The following is a 19,925-nucleotide window of genomic DNA, read 5'->3' as shown; positions in this document are numbered from 1 at the left end:
CTTTAATCACCGATTGCACGTATTTCACAATTTTCTTTTTCTTTATTTGTTTTATAAATTAATTAATCCAATCTCAAATATTATTGTTCCCATTTCTTTTTTCAATTTTCCACAATATAAATTTCATCCGTGTCATATAATTATATTATGTGTGTTTACATATAAATTATTGAAAAATCAAATTTAGTAAGAGAAAATTCTCATTTTATCATTATTCAATGGTTATTTTAATATAAATAGATAAAATTATACTAAAAATAGATATTAGACTATATAATTAAGACAAACGAAAAGAATTATGCAAACATGTAGATAAAGGATTTGTTGCAACTGATCGGTATGAACAAGCATAGTTGTAAATTCGATAATCAATTCATCCAATTTGGAGGTTTGTTTTTACAAATCGGGTTATGAAATTTATGTTAGAAATGACTCGCGTTGCAAGAGAAAACCTTGAGAACCACCTATAATTTCATCGTGGTGCTCATCGTTGGTGCTTCGTTTTAGCACTATTTTACAGTCGGCTACTTTTTAATAGAACTTGGTGTTGAAGTGCAAGATAGAGAGATACTATCATGTTCCATTGTCTTCTACATCCAACAGCTTTACAAAAATATTGGCTATTTTATTAATCCATTAATACAAATTACATTTCAGTTAAAAACAAATTTGTGAAACAAATGATTGTGGCCAAGTATGATTATGTATGTATCAAGTGCATTGTCTACGAGTTGCACAACACTATGTCAACAACTCACATGCATAAAAAGTCACCAATGGTTGTTAATTGGTTGTAAAGGCTAGGGACTACAAAGGCTCATTGAATTGTTAGCTAACCCTCGACACTTGACCATGGTAAACCAAGGTATGAGAGGAATACTCTTTTTAAATAAAATAAAAAAGATTCGTGACATGTCTCACCAATTGACTGGGTTATGGCTGTAAGCGAGGAAATTGGTTGAATAACCTCCGTCTAATTCTTTTAGAAAATGATGTCGTCAAGTATATTTGAAATATATTTGAAGATGTCAATTTTTTTTTAAAAAATAATCTCCTCAAATATATTTGAAATATATTTAAGATGTCGATTTTTTTAAAAAAGAGTTGAACGATATTTTTTAAAAAAATAAAGATACCTCGATAGAAGCTTGGGTGTCGGGACAAATTGAAAAACACACGCTCCCCGCTGGGTCGTGCATCGGCCGTAGAAGCCTTGGGTGGTACAGTCTGTTCTTTTCAGCTTTCTTCAGTGGCTTAAACACCTAATACTCACCAATTATCACATCAAATTCTAGGTAATTGAGCACAAAAAGCTTTTAATTCCATCTTCGAATGGCGGCGCCGGTTGTTAGGTTCCCGATCGTCCGTCTCGTGAGGTTAATCGGAATTATCTTAGCCGCACTTACACTCATATGGACTGAGCGTTTCAGAGGAGGTATGGCTCTCGTATCCGAGGATAAAGCTCTCATTTTCAACGTAACTTCCTTTCTTTTTCTCTCGTTTTTGTTCATTTTTTTTATTATTGATTCGAGTTGCTGGATGAATTCGGGAAGTGGTTCGTGTTTTGTTTAAACTTAAATTGAAATGCTGAATTGATTGGATGGTTTTTTCTCGTATGATTTTCAGGTTCATCCTGTTTTAATGCTCATTGGCTTTCTGCTTCTGAATGGTGAAGGTAAAAACAATGTGTAGGAGGATACAGTTTAGCTCGAATCCCACTGATGTCACATTGAAGCATTGGTTACTGTTTGATCGAACTAGAATGACTTCAGTTTTCTTACCTTCTCGTACGACAAATTTGTGAGAAAATTATAATCTTGCTGATTAGGTCTGACAGGGAGAAGTGTATCAGTCGCTCAAAATGAAAAAAAGGTGAAAAAATTCAAGTATTAACCACCTGATAGAATATACTAAGTTGATCTTCATCGATAGTTTTGAATTCAATACTTGTAACTGGGGACCTCTGGTTTGTGTATGCGACTAATTGACAGAATTTTTTCATGTTAATGTGGACTGCTGAGAAATTGGTTCAATTATTTTGTAGATAATTTACTAGTTTTGTGTTTGCTGATTAATTGTGAATGTCCCCGTTTAGTTTCTTTTTATGAATGTCTATAGAGCTAATCTTTAACGAACTTTGAGGTTCCTTTAGATAGTTAAGAAGTTGAAAAAGGTTTCATGAGGGATGCAGTGGTTGTCTCTGTGAGACATAGGGAATTTCACATGCTATTGTGTATCGTTTTAGAGCAGTTTTGCTCCGTTGGAATCATCAGTTTGGCCAGAGAAACCTATGCTCTCGATACTCTCCAACTTTCATTTTTATGGATATTATAGTGCAAGAATCTTTTTTTTTTCGATAGCTTTGCTTCCTGCAACTAGTACAATTTGTCGTGGTCTATAATTTTGTTGAAATGTCTGTTATATCTTGCGGTTGTACAGATACACAAAAGAGGCAATGTGGAAAACAAATGATAGTGTTAATTGTATATTTCTTACAATTGAGATTACAAGCAACCGCTGTTGTTTTAATGAGCCCATTTTTTGTCCTTCACATGCAATGAATGGATTTTCTCTCGTTTCATACTGTGTAGATACAACTAATATACTTCTTTTTCTTGGCTTTTATACACACCAATTAGTGCGTTTTTTTATGCGAAAAACTCAGAATAAGGTTTTGAATATCCTTCCTTCAATTCTGTAGCCATGATAGCATATAAAGCTCTCTCAGGAACCAAAGACTTCAAAAAATTAATTCATCTTTCTCTGCAATTCTTGGCTCTATGTTTTGGAATAATCGGAATATGGACTGCTTGGAAGTTTCACAATGAAAAAGGCGTCGACAACTTCTATAGTCTCCACTCTTGGCTTGGCCTAGGTTGCCTTTTCTTCTTTGGAATTCAGGTAGTAAATTTAGATTATTGACCCGGATACTTAATTATTTCTACCAATTCCAAACATTATTATTTCTGGAAACATCAAATCTTCAGCTTACATCAATTGATAATTTCTTCTGCAGTTGGCTGCTGGATTTGTGACCTTTTGGTATCCAGGTGGCTCAAGAAACAGTCGAGCCGGTCTGCTGCCGTGGCATGCGTTTTTTGGCATTTATATTTACGCCTTAGCAGTGGCTACATGTGCCACAGGTTTTCTTGAGAAGGCAACATTTCTTCAGATGCATAAGATAATATCACGCTACTCGACTGAAGCGTTGCTGATTAATTCTTTGGGTATCTTGACCGTTGTTTTGGCTGGTTTGGTGTTTCTTGCCGTTGTCTCTCCTTCAAAAGAAAACTTCGAAAAAGGTGAGGTTCTCAAAGTATAGGCACATAGTACAAGTTCATATTTGACTCTTTGAAAATAGGACATCCGCGGTTTGATTCTTTGAGAAAAAGAGGTGAAAGGCTTAACCTTTCTTTGTCTGCACCGGACTTTCAGAAGTCTTTTTCACTGAGCAGACATCATTGTGTGGTCCGAATGTTTCTCTAGATTTTATTCATGTTTTACTTCAATCATTAAACTTTTAAGTGACTATTTTAAACTTTATATATTTTCGTGGCGTAAGATAAGAAATTAGAGGTATGATAATAGTTAAAAGCAAATTTTTTTTTCTTTTTTTGAGAACGTTAAAAGCCAAATTAACATGTTGAAAAAACTGCCCAATTAATGTACAAATTAGGCCAGTTTAATCATTAGAATGCATCTCAAACTTAGACTTGAGTAATTATTGATTTATAAATGAATGAGAAAGTATATTAAAATCAAGAATTTTACGGACCATTTTATAAGATTGTCGGCATTTAGTTAAATAACTCTTTGTAAAGGGTTTGGTTATTTTAACGTATAATTATTTTGTAAGCTATAGTTAGATCGAATATTTATTGTATTTGTAGTTGATTATTTTAAAATTTTGGTTATTTTAGTGTATAATCATTTTCTGAAATATCATTAGATAATATAATTATCGTAAAATGTGTATTGAATGTTTAAAAAATGACACACAATGACACCAAAATTCACTCAATTTTTCACTTATCTTTAAATTTTCGGTATATGAGAAATCCAAATCAATCATTAGTAGTTAAATAATTATCGTTCTTCTATTTATGAGAAAGATTTGTTATAATTAAGATTTTTTTAATTACCATTTGGTAAAAGTAAATTAAAAAAATGCCTCTCCTTCATGCAATAGTGGAGATGGTGAGCTACATACATGTGCGGGTAATAATGGGTAACAGATGGGTGGGCCTTTTGGGCCGCGTGACCCCACAATTTTTAAAATGGGCTAGAGCTTACAAATAGATCTTGTCCAGCTGCTGCACGTGTGTGCAGTAAAAAGCTGCCATTTTGACCAATCAAAGTATCAACACGTGTCGGATTACTACCCATTCCAACATTACTCGTCCTCAACAGTTTGTTTTACTTCACACCATCTTATTATATAGTAATCATTCATACGATAATCGTATCCTACTTAATTTTTTAAAAAAAATTATATATTTCAATAATGCAACGAAAAAAATAATCTACAAAACAAGATTTTTAATCAAATAAATCTTTTATTTATAAATCATGATATATTAGTGCACCGACGCACACTACTTTATTTTTTATAATTTATTTGATTTATATTTAAATTAAGATTAAAATGTGATTATAAAAAAATAGTGAGAAACTATATTAATAAAGACTTTATCTACTGAGTTACAGTAACTTATATAAAAAATTTAGCAATTTAATAATAATAATAATAAAAATAATAATAAATATATATATATATAGATATATATAATTATTAAACTGACCATTACATCAAATGTTAGTTATCTCAAACTTAATTACAGAGATATATATTTTTTATTTTTCTGAAAAAAAATACTAATAAAAGCCATGCGAAAGACAAGTTTTCACAAAAACAAGGACAAAAAATGTCTTGGGATAGGGAACAAACCCACATGCCACCACAAATATTTTTTAACCTTCGTTTCAGGAAAAGTAACTCGACCAGAGAAACATCATCTTCAGGAGAAAGAAAACCATATGTATTTCTGTATTTCTTTTTCACTCTCATTTAAACTTTGTGATTACATTTAATTAAATTCCCTTCCCCCACAATTTTGATAAATAAGTATATATGTTTGGACTGATCAGTACCCAATATTTATTTAGATTGATTTGATCATAAGTTATAATATAAAAAATTTGAAAATAAATTTGAATTTAGTTTCGTCCCATTGATCTGTGTCGATATTTTTTTGGAAAGAGCTAGACAGTCTTGACAATTATTTAGACGTATGTCGTTTATAATAAAGAAATAGGCTGTATCTGGATTAGATCGATGGTTAGATTACAATTTGAGAAGGCATTTGAAATTAAGGTATTTATAAAGATAAAGTTTTGAAATGACAAGGTTTGAGACCATAAAGACATTAAGCTAAGTGACGGTATCTGTGTAAGATCGAGGAACATGTCGTTCTACTAAAAATTATAGATGATGGTAACCGTGTAATTCATATATTTTAATTCGTAGATCACAAGTAAATCCAACCATCTCATACAATCTTATCATTAATTCATTGTATGATCGACATGATATTAGTATATATTCTATGAAGCAAGAAGAACAAAAATAAAAAAGCCGAGCCTTGGTCATAAAACTGATCATATTTTCCATTTCAAATGATATCTTTGTTAAGATTAGGATTTGGACCTAACTCAACCCAAAAACTAGCTAGATGAGATGATTGTCCAAGTCTATCGATGTAACTCCCAGAGATTTTATCCAACTGATTTGGGATAATTAACAATCTTAATCTCATACTCACTCAATATTAGTAAATATGATATGTTTCATTCAAATATGTTTGGAACGATAATAAATAGAGAAGGAGAAAGAAAACTAAAAAAAAAACCTAGCTTGAAGGTAAATTAGTAATATCATCGTGATTTTCTTGCCTAGTCTCGCCAGCAAATAAGCATCTCTATACATCTCCTCATTATGTAGAGCCTCCCTCTTTCTTCTTTCATGAATTTTCCAAGTTTTGTGCTTGAATTGACTCCTCTCTTTGATCCTTCTGCTGTAAATTTCTTCTCCATTTTCTTGAGTACTAACCCTTTAAATTGCCTAGATCAAAAGAGATGAATGGAGAGGAAAAATCTGTGAATTTTGAAGAGAATGGAGAGGGACTGGTACACCGTAAAACTTTTTAAAGGGCTTGGTTTTTTGCAGGTTAATTTGTAGCTAGACTTGTGGGTGCGGAGCCTAAAGGGCTTTCTTTGGTTTTTCCCCCTCTTTTTTCATAGTCTCTTCGTGAAATTATGTGTTTTATTCATGTTTTTTTTTTTTTACATGAAAACTCACAAACGCTACTTTTATGTGCACACTGGGTAAACCGCCGGGCAAACGTAATAATCTACAAACAAAGCTATTCGAATAAATCATATTTGACAAGCCATGTATGACAACCTCATCCAATAAAGTGTTGGTAGAGAGAACTCCTTTCTGTTTGTACATACGAATGTGTTCTGTATGGATATATTTTTATTTATTTAGATAGTTTTTGTTTATCGAAAAACCTTGCCCGAGCTCTAATATTAGGTCCTCCTTAAGTCACTGTTTTCAAATAGAAGATGGCTCAAATAATTGTAGATTTATACTTATAAATATGTTAGATTCTATCCAAAATTCAGTAACTAAAATGATAAGGGTAGAGGATGTTCTAAAGTTTTGTAGTTGTCTTTTTCTTTCAGATTTTTTCATGTGTAAATCGTTTGAAATGAATTTAATTCCTTAATGTGAAAATAATATGAGCTTTGCTTTCGAATATTAAATGATAGTTGGAAAAAAACATAATTTCAGTGAATAAAAAAGAAACATAAACTTTTTAAATTTTATAAGGAAAAAAGATCGATTGGTATATCCTATGTTTTTTTTCCATGGTGAGAAGAAAGATTTTATTCTTGTGCTAGCATCGAAAGAATACCAGTTTAATATAATATAACTGAATAATATAAAATGACAGACGCTTCATGATCGTGAAAATACAGTTTAATAATCAAATCGATTGTAAAACATATTTTTTCTCCATGCACACAAATATCATCATCACTCAATATCCTTTTATATAGTATTGACTTGATCCTTGCACAGGTATTACACGAACAACTCCGGCCGGCGTCGTCTCACTGTTTATTCATCCTTTTTTAGGCGCCCTATAAACGAGGAATACTCCCTCGCTCGTGCTTGAAAGGGCGGTGCAATTAAATGTTGTGTGTGTTCACTTTGTCGTTCCCCTATTCATTCAAATAAATTGTGCTTTTTTTGAAAAAAAAATTTTTTTATCATGACTCGTCTTGAGAGATATTTTTATATACTGACAAAGCCAGTTCATTGCAAACTGATGACTGAAACTTCAACACCAACTGGCATAACATTTGAGTTATTAATGATTGTTAGATGCATGCATGGCTCCCACACCATGTTGTATTTCAATTTCAGACAGGGACATAGTCAGAAAATAGAGGTTGGGGAGCAAATTTTTTGAAAAAAATAAAATTAGAAAGGAAATTAAAGAGCAAATATTAGGGAGGAAAATATCATTGACCTGCTTTCAGATGGATAGGATCATTTTCAGGCGTATCGAGAGAAAATTTACTTCCAAATATCGAGGTTCCACCGCATCTAAAAGTGGGATTTTCTTCTTGCTATTTTTTTTTTTCAGGTGTACTATTTCGGGCTCTCCCGGTGGCAGTTTTCATTTTCAGATAAGATAGGATGATTTTCAAGTGTATCGATGGAAAATTTACTCCCAAACGAGAGGGTTCCACGACGACATCTTGATATGCTCTTTACCCGGCAATATTTTATCTAACATAATGTTAGGTCAAACGTACATGAGTGAGAGTAGTACTGAATTGTGTGATCTTTTATGAAGTTCATATACGTCAAGCTACTGACATTGTCGTTTGATATGGTTGGCTAGCTAGGTGAGCTCTAGATCTTAACAGGTAATACTATCTCTGCTAGGACATGACTGACAGTAGTAATATTGTAAGACTGATCTATAAGACATATAAGATAACACCACTTGATAGACATGCGCCTCCCTGGACTCATGTGCGCTATGCGCTACCACAAGTATAAGAAATTAAATTGTGCATTGCCTAACTGCTATAGATTTTGACTAGTGATAAACATTTGATCCTAACACATCTAATTTTTTTAATAATTAGATCAAATATTAAATCAACGACTTATTTATTTACACATTAGTAATACAAAGTGGAATTAATTTCAAATGACATCATTATTTGATGAAATTGAAGTGCATCTTAATTACAATGAAATATTATGCAAACATATAAGGGGTGAATTTAAAATTTATTGTTTTGCTTATCTAAACCACAAAAATAAATTTGAAATTCATGGATTTGAAATCAATCGATCCAAACGTAACCTAAGAATCAATTCACTCCAATATATAGACCGTGTATGAGTTTATGGAACATATTCCGGGCATGTACGTACCAAAGAACATATGTGACAATCGATTTCTTGTGCTCCATGGAGGCTAAAGTTCTTATCAATTCATCGTAAACACGATAGAGTCGTCTACTAAATCTAAAGTGAAAGATCAAATTCATGATTCTCTCTTTCTAATAAAGAAAATGATTCTTTGAAACTCGAATAAAATCTTTTTTCGTTCACCAAATATATTGAACCGATCGCTGAGCTCCTCTTATCCTGTTTGGCATCACTTGAATGAAATTTCTGGCTCCTGTCTCCGGAGGTGTGTGTACTTTTCGATTCCATAAATTCTCACTTTGATATGACTATGACTATTCAAAATTCTCTCGACTCATTCCCTCGCGAAGAATTACCAAAACATTTGAAAAAGTTTGTTACACAAAGGTTAATAAATGAAAGATTCGAAGAAGCGGGAAGCGACGTTTGACACTCTTTTCATGGGATTGCGGTATTAATTCTCGGCATTTGTTTTCTGGGCTACTAGGCATATTCTGGTTCTAGGACAAAAAGGTCCAATCCGGAGAAGCAGAATTATGTTCGAAATTTTAGGGAAGTGCCAATCACACCCTCAATTACTTTTCAATTGAGTTCTTGAATAAATTATAGGATAAAATTCCAAAAATTGTTTGATTTTACAAAACGATTGTGGGTTTTGGTCATGTAATTAGTCAAAATTTAATCTTAGTGTAATTAATTAATTAATTCTTTCTGCATTTAGTCTAATTTTTTTTAAAAAAAGTACTGACATGAAGTTCGACATTGTTCGCCCTCATATTTCTTATTTTAGAATTTTCTCTAAATTATAGCATACAGGATAAAGATATCATGTAAGAAAGTCGTGAGAGAAAGAAAAACTCGATATACTTGTGTGTAGAATATTTCGATTGATTGGAATATTTAATATATATAATTAATATAATAAAATATACAACATTGATCTTGCGTGGTAAACAACTGCCTTGTAATATACAAACTTGAATCTATCGCCACCATTGTTTGAGCCAATAAGGTGCATACAATGGAGTACGGAGTTTGAATTTAATTTTTAATATATCACTAAATAATTTATTAAAAAAGTCAAATTTTTTTTTATGAATATATCTATTCTATTTTATTAAAATTGAAGATATAATAGTAACTACTTAAGAAGAACACCAATTTTTTCTTCAAATTTTATACTTATATGATACTAATATTACACTTTTGTTTTTTTTTAAAAAAAATTTCAACACACACTTTTATTTTTATTTTTTTTATTTCAACAATTCAAATATCAATTTAATCACTCCATAATTTGACAAATTTCATTTTATTCCATCGATAATGATAAAAAAAGATTGTACACAAACACATCACATGTGCACAGTAATTAGTTACAATAATGTGTGGGGATATTATAAAAATGAAATGGATGTTACCCGAACAGTTTCGCATCATATTAATATGGTTCCAAATTGCAGGGTAATGAGATAGGTTGATTCCCTGGGTGAGCCAGATTGGATTTACCGAGTATGGGGTTTAACTCTACAAAGGGAAGGATCTGGGACGGGTTGGGTCAAACCCGGCATCCGTCCGTCTTACTTTAGACTTGCCTTATGCTGCTAACCTAACGTCGCAAAAAATTATATGAATTTTAGATTTTATTACATACAAAATAAAACAAAAAACAAACAAACAAAAAATTGTGTGAGACAGTATTACGGGTCGTATTTTGTGATACAAATATCTTATTTGGGTCATCCATGAAAAAGTATTGTTTTTTATGCTAATAGTATTATTTTTTATTGTGAATATCGGTAAGGTTAATCCGTCTCACAGATAAAGATTTGTGAGACCGTCTCACAAGAGACCTACTCAAAAAAAATTTAAAAAATAACAAAATTTTAAATTTTCTTTCTAACTTTATATTAATAATATCTAAAAAAAATATTATCACAAGTTAAAATATCAAGATTACCTATTTGTCCAACACGTGGACTTGTTTAATCAGATATAACCCGTTCCGAATAGGACTGAGTTTAAACTTCACATTGTCATCTCTAATCAAAGCTGAATTAAAAATTAAATAACTCAAATTCTTTAGAACAATTAGTAGTAAATTACGAATATAATTTGTCATAAAATTAAGTATATTAATTATATGCAGTGCCGGACCTATGATATAAAATTCGAGGCAGTGCCTAATTTTTAATTTTTTTTACTAATATATGTTAAATCATGAGCTCATCCTATAAACAATGATTAATGATCAGTGACTTGTGATGAAAACTTGAAGTCCCACCATCAATGTATCTTTTTTAATCTCAATTATAAACATTCAGCAAAAATCGATAATCAATATGAAATATCTCTATCATGAGTTCGTGCCAAAAAGACAAATTATTCACTATTTTACGACGATCAAGCTCGTTATCGCTCGATTTCTCGGTCTCCTTATCCATTTCAGTTGATTTTTCGAAACTTTGATACATAATTTTTTTGATCCATCAAAATTTACATATGTCGAAAGGAGTTTTTTCAAGTGAAGTTGCTCGAAACTTATTTCTGATCAAATATGTTATAAGAATGACTAAAATGACTTGTCTATGTTATCAATTAAAAAATGCTGGGAAAATTTATTTTTCAAATTTAATCAATATTCTCACTTCCAAAACTGCGAAATGAACAATAATCAAGTACTATGTATTGGTTCAAAACATGAATTTCATATCTTGTTTGGATGATTTTGACTTTATTAGTATTTTTTATGACATATTATTTTGGATTATATATTTTATATATCTTTTATTTCTAAAATTCATGTTATTTATACTATAATATTTATCGATATAAAAAATATATGAATATTAAATTTTAAGAGCACAATTTGCGTGCGCTCGTCTCAATCATAAAATCTCAGGTCCGACACTATTCACGAACGCATGAGCGAGTTCAACTTGACCAAATGAAAATGGTTCAGGATTCATTTTCAAGCAACCGAATCTTGATCAATGATCGATGCTAGATTGGCTCATATTGGAACCGATCTAAGTGGTTTCGAGTTACATATTGATCTGGTACCACAAGAATCCCTATATATTATTTAAGTATGTATTTTGTGAGATGGTCTTACGCATTTTTATTCGTGAGACGGGTCAACCTTATAAATATTTACAATTGATGATACCCCTGGATGTCCCAGGTCATGGATGGTGCCCGATTCATGGGTGATCCGAGATGATGGGCAAGGTCTGCATAAGAGCACAGATCCCGGATGAACCGAGACACCAGATGGATAGCTCGCCAGGAAGAATCTACGGAAAGGGTTCAATCAGTAGGCCGGGCTACTAAACAATCGAGACGTCTTCCCGGGATATTGAATGACCAGGCTCTCATGCATATTCCCGAGAAGCTTTCTTCCCGGACCACTTCGGTATGAGCGCCGCACTCGAGTTCACCAGTAGGATAGGGTGTGGGCGGCCATCCTATCTCTGATACTAAGTGGTTGACAAAATCAGGTAGGCTGGATATGACTAGTATAAGATTTGACATGTCAGAATATAGGGAATAATCAGCCGCCCTACTATAATTAATGAGTAGCACAAAGAACAAGATCATCATTACATCCCCTACTATAAATATCAGGTTCTTCCTTTACATTTATTTCTCTATTCAAATATTGAATACTCACATTTACTACTCATTTATTGCCTTCACTTTCCACACCAATATTACAACCATCACTTGGTTACATTGGTCTTTTGTTGAGTTATTCACTGAATTAAGCATCGGAGTGGCCACACCGGACACTCCTCTGGCGCCCATTCACATGATTATCTTCTTGATTACAGATCTTTCTAGCTATCCGAAGAGAAAAGCTTTTGATCCAGACATCTTGCTCTTATTCCCTTCATTATCTTGATAGTTGATCCGGTGGAGCACCCGACCCGGCTCATGCATTTCACCCGGATCACATCAACAATAAAAAGTAATACATTTAGTATAAAAATAATAATAATTTTTCATAGACGACCTACATAAAATATTATTCTCATAAAATTAACATGTACACCCTTTTATCAAGAATTTTTTGTGATATTATTTTCTATTTGGTATATTTTTTTAAAAACAAATGGAGGAATATTCGTTTAGCATGCGGGTCAAATTCCCATCTCCACGCCCCCAGCTTCTTGCAACAGAAGAATAATAGCAATAGTTATAAATAATAATAAAGCCCATTCAAATATAACGGATTTGGTTCGGGTTTCGGATATGTGTCGCCCCAATTGTGATGTGGCGACACGGTTACGTTTACCCATTAATCGGACAACTTTTGTGACAACTGCGAAGTCAACGCCTCTCTCCGCCCTCTCCGGGTTGTTAATAAAATGCGAAAAATAATAATAAAACAATCCAGACACGTCATCTAGAGGGAGTGATCCTCTGTGCGCCGTCCGATTGTATTGCATCGGCACCGTTTTATAATTAATTCCCACAATCAACACGTGTAAAGTGTTATTTAATTTCGGCGGCCAGGATCGTCACTTTCAAATTATCTACGGTCGTGGATTGCTTTCAGTTTTAGCCAACAACGTGGAAGGTGTTGTTTTAGCTGTACGACATTGTTCACTAAATTTGATTATTTTAAAATTAAAATATTTTAATTTTGACTTACAATTAATTAATCTGAAAATATATTAGAAGCGTGATCTATTTGATGTAGAATTTAAGTATTTATTTATCAAGTTATATCTATAATTAGAACACATGAAATGTAAATCCAAATGTACATATCTTTGTTCGACTACGTGCAAAATTATTTCATGTCTATCCAAATATTATGTAATGGCTGATACATAGTAGGTGAATCATAGAAAATTTTGTGATACACTGTTATAAATCTTTGTGAAGTAAAATTCTATTTCCGTCACTTATAAAAAATATTTTTTTATATAAAAAACATTATTTATTATTGTAAATATGGAAATGATTGACTCGATCCGTGAGACATATTATATATGAATTAAGTTATATATATATATATATATATATAGACACACACCTTTTTTTGATGGAAATAGGGCATTGATTGGAAATAAAGATACATAATATGGTGCTATTTTACGGTAAAGATATGGACAAGAGTGAATAATGTGAAACAAATGAATATTTACCAATATTATGCGAATATTCGGCTACATAGAGAGCATGACATGTAGCAACTAATTTCTTTTTTTTTTTTTTTTTCAAAATCACTCATTTTTTCATTAATTTCCCTCTAAAAAATAATAAAATTTCGCAATTAAATTATTTATTGTTTTTCTTGACGGTAGCTATAAATAGACCAATAAATCTATTCCAGGTAAACAGCAAGCCATTATTGAAGCTATTCAAACGCAGCTGCAAACCCGTTCTACGATCATAAATGGCGTTCACGAAATCATTAATCCAACGCCTTTTCAAAGTATCAAGAATCACCAGACTGTCCTCGGCAAATGGCCGGATACCTTCTCCGCAGCCGGCCGTGAGGGCCGCCGCTCTCAATCTTCATGAAATGCCGAACAAACTGGCACATGATCCGGGAGATAAAGGATTGTTCAGGCGATACTTTTACTCCCACTCGGCGGCTGCTTCGCCTCCGGAAATACGGTTCTTTCCCACCGGAGAGAAGCTCCTGGAGAAGCTTAGGGGGATGGATGTTGCGAGAGAAAGGATCAGGCTTGATGACCTTAGGCCGCCGTTGGCGGAGGAGGAGGAGCCGGGGGAGGTGACGGTGGAGGATGCTAGGAAGATTCTTTTGCTGTCTCAGCTAGAGATGGTGAAGTCGAGGCTGCGGCAGATTGAGAATAGCTGTGTTTCTTATTCTGAATTCTTGCAGACTTGTGTTAAGGAAGCATCGAATGAGGAACAGGGGATTGAGTTTTCTAAACTGTTGGATAAATCTGGGGCTGTTATTGTTCTTGGAAACACAGTGTTCCTCAGGCCTCAACAGGTTGGTTCTCCTTATTTTTTACGCATAATCTCTGTCCAATGTTGAACTTTCTTGATCTTCCATGATTTGGTGTTGGTTCAGAGGAATGGGTTTGGATTAAAAAATTTTAGTTCTTGATTATTAGCTTTTATAAAATACTGACAAGCATTTTTTTTTATTGTGTGTGATGTGTTTGTTCCACAGGAAAACGAAACAACGTTTCGCACCCAGAAATCGTGCATCCGCACCTAATGCTTTGGGTTTTATCACAAATACACAGTCCCTTCAAAAAAAAAAACACTTTATACAAATATACCAATTTATATTGATGTATTTTGTAAAACGGTTTCACTGATTTTTATTTTTGAAACAAATCAATTATGTCTATGTTTACGATCAAAATTAATATTTTTGACGTAAAATATAATATTTTTCATGGATAAACCAATTAAAATATAAATCTGACAAAATTGATAAGAAATTTTCCCAATAATATATGAAAGTTGTGAAAATGGAGACATTAATTTTTCCTTTTCTGAGTGGAAGAGTAGATCCATACAGATAACAAGTTGCGATTGTTTTAGTATATTTCTGGGAAATTTTTTTATGTTTTAAACAAAATTAATCAACAAATTTGATTTTTTTGTTAATTTAGGTCAGGGCTGGTAGTGGCCTAATGGGATGGAATAAATCTTAGTGGGGGAGGGGTTATTTGCTCAGCCGCTTTTTTGTTAGTTTTTCTTTAAAATATTGGCTGAGAAGGGAGTGAAAGAACACTTCAAACTTCCTTTGTTTTGTGTATAATCTTGTTTCTAAAACATACAATCAGATGCAGAGATTCAATATTTGTAAATGCTTAAAAATGGTCATACAAGTAAAATGTTGTGCCCAATTTTATTTGATAACAGGTGATGAAAGCCATCCAAGGCCTAATCCCTCTCTCCACATTGCACACTGCCTTCAATGATCCTACAATACTTGAAGAATTTCAAGAAATGGAGCAGCAGAAATCAGCCATCGACAAGAAAGCCGAGGCTCTCGCTAAACGCGAGCTATGGTGTGGGTTGGGCTTTTTGGTTGTCCAAACAGCAGCATTCATGAGGCTAACATTCTGGGAACTCACATGGGATGTGATGGAACCTATATGCTTTTATGTTACATCCATGTATTTCATGTGTGGTTACGCCTTCTTCTTGAGAACATCAAAGGAGCCCTCTTTCGAAGGGTTCTTCCAGAGCCGGTTTAACACGAAGCAAAAGCGTTTGATGAAGTTGCGGAATTTCGATTCAGAGAGGTATAATGAGTTGAAGAAAGCTTGTTATTCCGATTCACTTGCACCCCAAGAAAGGGATATGTCGTTTGGTTCATCACTTCTTGATCGTCCTCGGAGAACTTAACATTTTAGACATTGTATGATTAACATGAACTTCGACTCTTTTTTCTTTTTCTTTTTTTGATAATTGGCTTTTATTTAACCTCTAACTTGTTAGAGATGTATTTTCTTGGCGGCTCATTTTGTAACATACAATTTTTTTGAGGCCATTTGGCAATTGCATCGCATTTATTTTACTGTACCTTTCTCGTGGAGTTGTAAATAAGATACTCGTTCAATAATTCAAAGATTGTAGAAAAAAACCCAAAGAAAATTTCCGGAACAAGTTTCTTTCTTTTTCTAAACTGGTTGAAACATGTCTGAATTTCTAAGTCACTTACTCAATGCTTGAAAACTAATTAATTAATGTCGACACTGCCAACTTGGTCAAATAATACGAGAGAAGTTATTGGTTCAAAATAATAATAATTAATTTTCGAAAATTGACTGATTCAACTATGGAATATTTAGAATAAATCCAAAAAAACATATTATTCTTGTAATAATCGACAAAATACTCAAAAAACTATTAGATTTTATAATATTTATTCCAATAGAAAGAAATATTAGCAAGGTTTCAATATTTTACAAACTTTCGTATGATGTGTTAAAAAAATCATTTATCTTTTTCATTTCAGTTGCATAAATTCAACAGATAATAAGGCGCACATGTTTGATTGATGATTGTCCACGTTTCCTTGAAAGTGAAACCGATTTCAAAGCTTTCCTGGAATTTGTTACCTCTGAAACTAATAGACCGATTACCCATTTAAATTTTAGTTTAATATATAGCGACATGAATGTAAGGGATAGGTAGAAAAATTTCTTAATTTTAATTTATTCGATTTTTTTTAAATTTATTTTATTTAACATTCCATTTAGATTTAATCTTTATTTGTTAAAAATTAAATATATATCTGAAAGCTATATATGAATGATCTTCTACGGACACCAAGTGTGATCCATGTCGGACAATAAATCATTCAAACGCTTGTTTTCAAATTCCAATATCTGTGGAAATTTGTGTTCCCCAAGGCTAATTAAGTTTTCTCGGAAAGTGACGCTTGCGATTGTATCTCAAATAAAATTAAAATTTTATAAAAATATTATTTTTTATGTCAAAAATATTGATTAATCTCACTACTCTATAGAGCACATATATTGTCTCGCGAATACCCACTCTGATTTCAATTCTCACACTTAAAAGCCGACTAATTAATTAAAAATTAAATGGATTAAAATTAAGAAATATTTTAATAATTATAGATTATATACAAATTTAAAACTTTTTCAACCCTTACAGTTTTATTTTCGAATAATTGTTCCAAGTTATCTGCTAATACAATGTAATGATAAAAAAATAAAACATAGGTAATTCCCAAAATGAATGTGCAGATATAAATAAAAATATAAATAAAAAACTTACACCCAAATCATTAAAATTTACATGATATTATTATGAATAGTTTATTCTTAATAACAATGTACCAAGTTATGGGATAAAAGAGGAAACTTAAAAAAAAATTCTCAGACCTCAAATATCACGGCCTTTTATTAGTTCCAGATTTGCTGCCTTTTCCACGGCGGCGCTTACGAGGTCGCCACCATTTCCGCCGCGTACCTTCCTCCCTCGAAAATGCATTTTAACGTAGAAATTCAAGAAAAGAAACAGAATCGCTCCATTTAGGACGGAATTGAAGATCCAGGCCCCAATCCCATTGCATCCACCTTTGATTATGTGCATCAGGAGCACCCCAAAATGGCAGACCACATTGCAGCTCAGCAAGACTATCTGGCAATTCACCACGAATGGGAAACACGCGCTTTGCAGCCCGATTTCGGTCCAGAATCTGTAGCCGTACACGACTGAGTAAACTAGCGTGGTGAGGAGGATTGCGAGTACTTGAAACGATTGCGAGAATTCGAGCCACAGGAAGGACGTGAAAATGAGGATCGAATTGTTGAAAAGTTTGAAGAAGGAAAGCTTCCGGCCGCGGATTATTGTGATGAAAGTCCGTAGCGCGTGGAGGAATCGGGAGAGGTAGAAGATGTAAGACCAGAAGAACACGCGCCCGGAGGGCCGCGTCCCCAAGGGGAAGCAGAGGAGCCACTGAAAAGGGGTCGTCCGGTTCCGCCGCCACAACCACCGCGTGTCGTGGATTTCAGCGGCGGAGGAAAGGAATGTCCCGGAGAATATGGTTGCGGAGATGAGTGCCATGCAGAGAGAGTGCGCGGCGGGGATGGGACCCAGGGGGAGAGGGCGGCGGTGGCGGAAAAGGAGGAGAAGAAGGAGGTGGATGAACGAGGAGGCGGCTACGTAAGCGGCGATGGAGGAGAACAGGAACGACCAGGTGGAACCCCATGATTGGGTGTGGCTCCACCGGAATCCAACGATCGACGGGTGATGCGAAAGGTAATACCTGAGGCAGTGCAACAACATCATCGGCGGAGACGAAGCGGTGGCGTTGACCGGACGAGATAGGCAATGGAAACCCCCCACCTGGACTCCCACAATTCTCCGTAACACACGTGGTTGATTCTGATAGTTTTGTGTTGGTTGGGTGAAGAAGAAAGGTGAAAGCAACGATGGCCTCAGAAAAGAGAAGCAATTCACTTTGCTAACGAGACCAGTATTACTATAATTTTAAGATTAAGATAAATGAAAGAGATGTTTTTGTGTGTGTGTGAATTCATTTATTTTGGCACAACCAAAGATGCACGGATTAAATTCACAAATAAAGTTTTTTTTTTTTTTTAAGATGAAGATATATCATAAAGATTTTAAGAAATAATATTAAATATTTCATTTATAATTTAATATCGTTTTATTGTACGAATGAAGAAATTAATAAAATCAAATTGATTTAAAATGACGTTATTTGCGATTGTTTTGGTCACATGTCATCACATTATGAACATTTCTATACATTAAAATATTTTCTAAAATGTAGAAGCAAAAATAGGAAAAACGTTTTCGAAATTATTCGGGTAACATTTACATTTACATTTGTATCCAGTAAAGATTACATTAGCTATTAATAAATAGACCGACGAACCGACTACCCGTGAGACACTGACAGAATCTTTAACCCACTTTCCCAACCACTTAGCCAGTAGTCGACGACCTGGAGCTGGAGATGTCTTTTAGGTCACGTCCAAGGAGCGAGGAAGCAATCTTTACACGATGGTGCAAGTGGCTCCGCTCGGATTTCCTCCGCGCGTTGAAATATCTCTGCACATATTTTTCATTTTTTACTTCATCACTTCTGTAGAAACAGAATAAACATCTACAAACTTCTGAATTTTAATTAAATTAATCAGAATATAAATGCAGGTTGTGTACAACCTATTGAAGCCACAAATTGTTCATTGATTTATGTCTTGAGCATTTTAAAGTTTGTTTTTTTGTTGTGAAACGATCTCACAGATCTTTATTCGTGAAATGTGTTAACTATGTCCATATTTATAGTAATAATTAATAATTTTGATATTAAAAATAATATTTTTTTTATGAATAACTCAAATAAATTTTTATTTCACAAAATTCGATCGTAAAACTGTCTCACAAAACTTTTTGTGATATAGTTATTTCTCGTTCATAATTTTGTATAACCAGTTGGGAAGGCATCGGTTTGAAATGGCCAACAATGATTGACGAAGAGTTGGCATTTTCATACTTACATGGAGGCTTCTGATTAGTCAGACGACTACGGATACTTTTTTAAAAATTTTTTTAGGGATTTTATTTATTTACTTTTAAATTCTATGTCGTCGCTCCTTTGTTTTTTGCCGCAATATTGCAAAATAATAAAATAAGAATATATTTAATCAAGTTATTTTTTCCAAATTAACTTGATTGTCATGAAGCGTGTTATATATATTTTTATTTTTATTTTTATTATACTAAATCAAGATCTTTTGTAGTCTTATTTTTGTTAGAATATATATACAAATATAATAATGATGATCATTTTACACTAACTTAATTTAGACATAATAACTAATCATACCATTTATTAACTAACATATTTCTATAGCGAAATTTGAACTGATTCGTTGGTCACCATCGCGTGTAATGA

The 19,925-nt window shown here is 33.2% G+C and overlaps 3 protein-coding genes across 3 annotated transcripts; 2 read left to right on the top strand and 1 right to left on the bottom strand.

Annotated features, from left to right (window-relative positions):
• Window positions 1-1,154: 1,154 nt before the first annotated feature.
• LOC140958174 (transmembrane ascorbate ferrireductase 2-like) lies at window positions 1,155-3,543 on the top strand. The gene is made up of 4 exons (XM_073415527.1): window positions 1,155-1,476; window positions 1,627-1,675; window positions 2,702-2,901; window positions 3,017-3,543. Exons 1-4 carry the CDS (start codon window positions 1,333-1,335, stop codon window positions 3,320-3,322), a joined length of 699 nt encoding a protein of 232 aa, XP_073271628.1. The 5' UTR covers window positions 1,155-1,332; the 3' UTR covers window positions 3,323-3,543.
• A 10,276-nt stretch (window positions 3,544-13,819) lies between these two features.
• On the top strand, window positions 13,820-16,043 carry LOC140958581 (calcium uniporter protein 2, mitochondrial-like). Its single transcript, XM_073416082.1, has 2 exons — window positions 13,820-14,495; window positions 15,383-16,043. The coding sequence occupies exons 1-2, from the start codon at window positions 13,929-13,931 to the stop codon at window positions 15,869-15,871; spliced, it is 1,056 nt and encodes a 351-aa protein (XP_073272183.1). The 5' UTR covers window positions 13,820-13,928; the 3' UTR covers window positions 15,872-16,043.
• A 1,239-nt stretch (window positions 16,044-17,282) lies between these two features.
• LOC140958481 (fatty acid elongase 3-like) lies at window positions 17,283-18,551 on the bottom strand. Its single transcript, XM_073415934.1, has one exon. The coding sequence runs from the start codon at window positions 18,287-18,289 to the stop codon at window positions 17,381-17,383; it is 909 nt and encodes a 302-aa protein (XP_073272035.1). The 5' UTR covers window positions 18,290-18,551; the 3' UTR covers window positions 17,283-17,380.
• Window positions 18,552-19,925: the final 1,374 nt, after the last annotated feature.

Source organism: Primulina huaijiensis, chromosome 15 (genome assembly GCF_012295235.1).
Source record: "Primulina huaijiensis isolate GDHJ02 chromosome 15, ASM1229523v2, whole genome shotgun sequence".
Taxonomy (NCBI): Eukaryota; Viridiplantae; Streptophyta; class Magnoliopsida; order Lamiales; family Gesneriaceae; genus Primulina; species Primulina huaijiensis.
The sequence above is the reverse complement of the archived record's forward strand: the minus strand, read 5'-3'. Positions and strand labels throughout refer to the sequence as shown.